General features: G+C 37.0%; 1 protein-coding gene across 1 annotated transcript in view; it reads left to right on the forward strand.

Annotated features, from left to right (window-relative positions):
• NARS2 (asparaginyl-tRNA synthetase 2, mitochondrial (putative)) overlaps positions 1-6,310 on the forward strand; it is a 226,749-nt gene that overhangs the window by 145,076 nt on the left and 75,363 nt on the right. The window contains exon 7 of the mRNA XM_006864984.1: positions 1,722-1,854. Within this exon, the coding sequence (XP_006865046.1) occupies positions 1,722-1,854 (133 nt within the window). The remainder of the gene's footprint in view (positions 1-1,721; positions 1,855-6,310) is intronic.

A 6,310-nucleotide genomic window follows, 5' to 3' on the forward strand; every position in this document is an offset into this window, starting at 1 on the left:
AAAAAAAAAAAAGGTTATTTATAATGAAGAAGTCATTGGTCTTGCAAAATCCAATCAGGCGACCTCCAGCATCATTTCTATCATGAAGGCCATGTTTTCCAACTACTGATCCTCTTTGTTTCTAACCTTTACATTCTAGTAATTATTGGTACATTTTTATTACATGTTTGATCAATTTCAGACTGAAGAAGTTGGTTGAATTCTTCATTTTCATCATCACTGGCTTTAGAGGTTGGTGCATTAATTTGAATAATAATGGTATTAACTGGTCTTCCTTGTAGGCATATGGGTATTATCATATAACAGACAGAGTTAAACTTTGAAATAGATCTTGAAATATCCTTTTTAATGAGGAATGTGATGTCATTCCTTTAGAATTTGTCATTCCCATCATAGTGAACCATACAATTGTCAGATTCCAAATGGCCAATACCAGTCCATTTCAGCTCTCTAATGCCTCGAATATAAATCTTTAAGCATTCCTTTACTTTTTTGTCAACTTCCAGTTTTTCTATGCTATATTCATACTTCTTTCATTACATGTTCTGATTATTAATGGATGTTTACAGCTGTTTCTCCGCATTTTGAGCTGTGTCCCATCAGCAAATGAAGTTCTTGAAAGCTTTTCTTCGTTGGTGTCATCATGGTCAGCTCTACGTTGAGGAGGCAGCTCTTCCCTATTTATATTTTGAATGCCTTCCAACCTGAGGGGCTCATCTTCTGATGTTATATATAGCTGACAGTATTCTGGTGCTATTCATCATATTTCAATATTCAATATTCTGGTACTATCTGACAGTGTTCCACTGCTATTTATAAGATTTTCAGTGGCTAACCATTCAGAAGTGGTCTGCCTCTCCTTATCCCTATTCTATCTTAATATGGAAGCTCTGCTGAAACCTCTCCACCATGGGTGTACCCTCCTGGTATTTAAAATACTGGTGGCACAGGTTCCAACATCACAGCCAGCACAGTACAACAAACTGTCAGACAAGTGGTGGTAAGGTAGACTAAAAGGGTCAAAAGTTGCTTCTCTGCTCTTAAGATAATAAGATTTTTCTTTCTGTTTAGATGGTTCAGCCATAATCCTTCTTGAAAACCAGGGAATAAAGTAAGACAGTTCAAAGCACCTTTCCCTATCCCTTCAGTGAATTTCAGACGTCATTCATACCATTGATTGAAACGCTTGGATAGTTGTGAAGGGCTTGGGTAGATTTTAAACAAGGTGAATCCCCATACATATCTGATTTTCTTTTCTTCTTTCATGTATTCAGAAACAAATTAGCACACCTCATCCACGTGTAATTCTAACTTTAGCTGTTACCATCCTGGCTCTTTGTTGGTTTCTTGGGCAATGGTATTTTTCTTTCATGTTGTGCTTGATCACTGTGTAATGTAGTTGCTTGCTGTTTAAGGCAACTGCAGTAGAGTGTATCCAGAAGTAGTTTTTATCTCTATATTTAGTAAACCATAGGGTTTGCAAAGCATTTGCAGATTCCTTTGGGATTAAATGGCTTCTATAAATGTAACATTTTTAATGAAACTATTATTATCACCCATTAGAGAAATATAGCAACTAATATGTGTGGCTTTGTAGACAAGGCAGAGGCACAAAATTTGTTTGTTTGGGGTTTTTTCTTCACCAGAATTCACTGAATATTTTAAATACTTGGAGTTGATAGTGTGAATCCTATTTTTATGCTCTTCATCTTGAATTGCAGAGCTTTCACGCAAGTGTTTACCTTTGGTCCCACGTTCCGAGCTGAGAATTCTCAGAGCCGGAGACACCTGGCAGAGTTTTATATGGTAGAAGCAGAAATATCTTTTATTGAGAGCCTTCAAGATATCATGCAGGTAGGTAATCAAGTTTTGAATAGTTTTAAATACTGGGAATCTATGACATTAAAATGCTTCTCTATACATTCGCACCTATGCATTGTAGGTCCTCACAGAATAAAGGAAGATGAAGAAAAGACTTTAAAATAAATATGTATTGTACCTTTAGTATGATCATTTAAAGTACAAAAATCAGACATATTTAAGGTCTTCTGTCAGCCCTGACTTTATCTTACCTCTAAAGCTTCCGGTCATGATCTTTAGCCCCCTCACTTATAAAATAAGAATAGTGATACCTATTCTACAAGTGTTAGTAAATGAAATGACATATATAACATAATACACCTAGGAGGATGTCTGTCACAGAGTAATAGAAGCTCTTGGTACTCTTGTTATATGATTGTTGTTGTTTTGTTTTGTTTTGTTTTGCTGTTGTATACCGTGAGGTTGGCTCAACTCACATTGACCCTGTATAGGGTTTTTCTAAGGAGAGGCTGGTAGGTTTGAACCTCCAACCTTGCAGTTAGCCATCCATCTTATCCTGCTGCATCACACCAGGATTCTTGTTATTGATTTTGTTGTTATGTGCCGTCGAGTTGATTCTGACTTATAGGAACTCTATATAGGATTTTCAAGGAGTAGTTGATGAGTTTGAACTGCCGACCTTGTGGTTCAAACTGACCTTGCAGTCCGGTGCTTTATCCCACAGTGCTATACCACGACTTGTTGTTGATAGGCAAATGAATAAAATATCTTTAAGATGTATTAGAAAGTGCCAACAGGACTTGTCAAAGTTCATTTTGGGGGGCCAAGCAGTAAGGGTGGAGAAGTAGCTAAGTCAGGTCATGACGGGCCTTGTATTGGAATGCTATGCTTTGAACTGTATCGAGAGATTTGAAGTTTGAACTTAATCCTAAAGGTAAAGGAGAGAGACTCTACCTTTGGAAAGGTCATGGTCTGCATTATATCAGGGGGCTTCAAAAATACGTGGAAAAGTAAAATTAGAAGATAATGGAATTTTTCCATGAATATTTGAAGCCCTCTCATATATTAAAAACACCCCTCTAGCAGCAAGTCCTCATGTGACACTGTAGGATAAGCACTGGACTGCAAGTCTGTTTGAACTGCAAGGTTGGCGGTTCAAACTTAACCAGCCACTCAACTGGAAACTGTGAGTCAGACTATAGGGTCACTGTGAGTCAGAACCAGCTCGACAACACTTAACAGCAACAGCAAGTAGCACTATGGAATCCTGATGTGGCGCCGTAGGATCATTACTGAACTGTGAACCACAGGGTCAGCGGTTCAAACCCACCACCTGCTCCTTAGAAACCCTAGACAGGGTGGCTATGAGTTGGAACCAACTCAGTGGCACTTAACAACAACAACAACAAGCAGCAATATGAAGACTGATTTTTGGAGGGGAGGCTATGACTGTAATCCATAGAGTACACATAGACTCTAGAGTCAGTCACATAGAACTGAATTTGAATCTTAATCTGTTCTTGTTATGTAACCTTAGAAAAGAGACTTCATTTTTCTGAAACTCAGTTTCCTCAACTATGAAATGGGAATAAAATAATTCCTACTTCATAGAATAGTCAAAAGGACGGGGCTGATGATATAGATTTAAGGCACTCAGCATAATCCAGGACACTTAATTATTACTCAGTAAGTAATTCTTATGGTATTATTATTATAAATTCTCTGTTTAGTACCATTTTGATTGATATCTTAATTTGGATTTGAAATTACAGGGTACTAATTTTAGTCATTTTATCAGATCTCCCTTATTTCTATCTTATTTTTTACTTCTGTCTACTTCTGTTCACCCAGTAAACAACTAAAAGACCCTGTTTTAGTTGTAATCAGAGAAAGAGGTTGTAGTCATTTAAAATTTTTTTTAAAAAACAACAACAAAAAAAAAATCTGGCTTAATTATTATTGTTTTTTCTTTTGCCTCTCAGTAGTATCTCCACTCTCAGAGTGAACAGAGAAAACAGGTTGGCCCAGGACCAGGCAGTGTTTTGTTCTGTTGTGCCTAAGGTCCCTATGAGTTGCTACTGACGTGGTGACACCTAACAACAACAGTATCTCTGCTCAAACAATTTTTTACGTGGTTACACCAGAAGGTTTCTGACTGCTTTTGTGATCCACTATTTCAGACTTTCTGGTATATAAATCTAATATCCATTTTGCGTATTACTTATTACTGCTGTTAGACTTTGTATAAATTTGAGGTGTGTGAAATACGAATTCTATAGTGGTAAGCCAACACAATTAGTATGTCATTTGGTGACCCAGAGTTGATTATTTCACATTGCTGTTTTATAGTGCTGTATTATGTTTCATTGATGTTGGTCAGGCAATAAAACTGAATAATACTAATTAATAGTACTTAACTGATTCATATTGTTTTTGATGTTTCCTTCCAAGTGCTCTTCTAATTCCAGTTCATTCTTGTCCAGCACAATTTTACGTAGTCACTTAACCTGCACAGGAGTTTTCTGCCCTGTTAAAGGATATGAATGTCATATAAGAATCTTGATGCTGACCTTCATGAAGCTATTAATAAATGGGAACATAATTAGATAAGCAAGAATATTTAAGATTTGTTACTTGAATTCTTACTTAGAAAGCCATTTAGTGATACTCAAGGCATATGCTATTTAATTAATTAGAATATAAACATTTTTCCTAAAAATGCAAGAGAAAGTACACACGCACCCCTCCTCCCAAAAAGTTAATCTCCTATTTCTTATGATGATGATGCACAGTAGTCTCTTAAATGTTGAGCTAGAATATTGCAGCAAAAGAATTTTCCCTCATGAGTTTTAAGTAATGCACTGTTACTATTTTAGTGCTATTGAGCAATCATTTCTTAAAACATCTGAAAGATATGTTAATCCTTCAGTTAAGTTTCTGTTTCTTCCAAATATGTTTATAGATCATAATCTGAATGTCAAGGTTAGGGAAGCCAATGATTTTCTTCTTCAAATGGAAATTTACTGCCCATGAAAGTCACCGATTTAACCATCCCAGTGGTCAAAGTCTTCACGTTATACATGGTCTATTGTACAAGCATACTGTCTGCTTCTTTGTCCTGCCAATTTGCCTCTGTTTTATTTAGTGATTGAAGGCTATGACCCTTTATAAATCATTCAGTTACTTAGTGATTTCTTTATCTCACTACAGAGAAAGGTGATATAGCCTCAAGGAAAAGGAACTTTACCCTCCTTTTTGTTCTTCCCTTATCATCTGATCACAACTCACTCCTATAGCCCACTCCTAAAGTTCATCTGGTTTTCTTTGTTTTCCTTTCTGTTTCTAAACTGATTTGGAATTTATGCATTATGTTTATATTATTTTCATGGTTTATATTGATAGCATGAACTCTAAATTAAAACATCTCTCCCCTCCCTAAAATACCAGGTTCTTATAAATGTCTGCTTCAATTCTGTTTGTTCCCATCAGTTTTATGCTTACTCTTGTCAGGTCTTTTGATTTCAGCTTGCTTTTCCACTCCCCAACCTAGTTGTCATTACTGTTTTAACACTGTCAGCACTTTAGATACCCACCTTTGCCCATTTATTGCCACTACATTGCAATGTTGGTTTATAGAACATATGAATGGAGGATAATAGAACAAATCAGGATTGCATTATAGCGTTACAAAACATCTGTAACAAATACTGTTAATGAAGACTGAAACACTTATAAACTATATCTGGTTGTCACTTGGAATTTAAGTATTGTCTTCTATCTAACCATATTCACTTACTCAATAGACAATCATGCACCTACAATGTTTCCAGCCTTGATAGGATGTACCAGTGATACGGCAGAGAGAAAATCTCTGCCTTTGAGGCAGCCTGTATTTTAGATGTGTATGCATCTCTGTGAGTGCAGCATTTGCAGGGCTTAAATACAATCTCAAGGAGTCCTAGTGTGACACTATATTATAAGCACAGGACTGCAAGGTTGATTTGAATTGTACAGTCGGTGGTTTAAATTCACGAACTGTTCCTTGGAAACCCTATACAGGGTCGTTAGTATTAGGAACTGACTCGAAGGCACTCAACAACAACAACAATGAAGGCAGTGCTCCACTTTCTCAAAAAGTACTAGTGTGGCGCTATAGGCTAAGTCCTGGACTGCTAACCGTAAGGCTGGCAGTTCAAAACCTCCAGCCTCTTCTTGGAAGCCCTGTGAAGGGTCACTAAAAATTAGAACCAACTCTATGGCACTTAATAACAACAACAACAACATATTATTGTCAGAGCAACCCTGGTGACGCAGTGGTTAAAATGCTTGGCTGCTATCCAGAAGGTTGGCAGTTTGAATCCACCTGCCACTCCGCAGGAGAAAGATGTGGCGGTCTGCTTCAGTCAAGGTTAACAGCCTTAAAACCCTTATACTCTGTGGTTAGTCTTACAGTCCAGAAACAGAGGACCCTAGGACCATCAAGAGAGAA

This window comes from Chrysochloris asiatica, unplaced genomic scaffold (genome assembly GCF_000296735.1).
Source record: "Chrysochloris asiatica unplaced genomic scaffold, ChrAsi1.0 scaffold00074, whole genome shotgun sequence".
Classification (NCBI taxonomy): Eukaryota; Metazoa; Chordata; class Mammalia; order Afrosoricida; family Chrysochloridae; genus Chrysochloris; species Chrysochloris asiatica.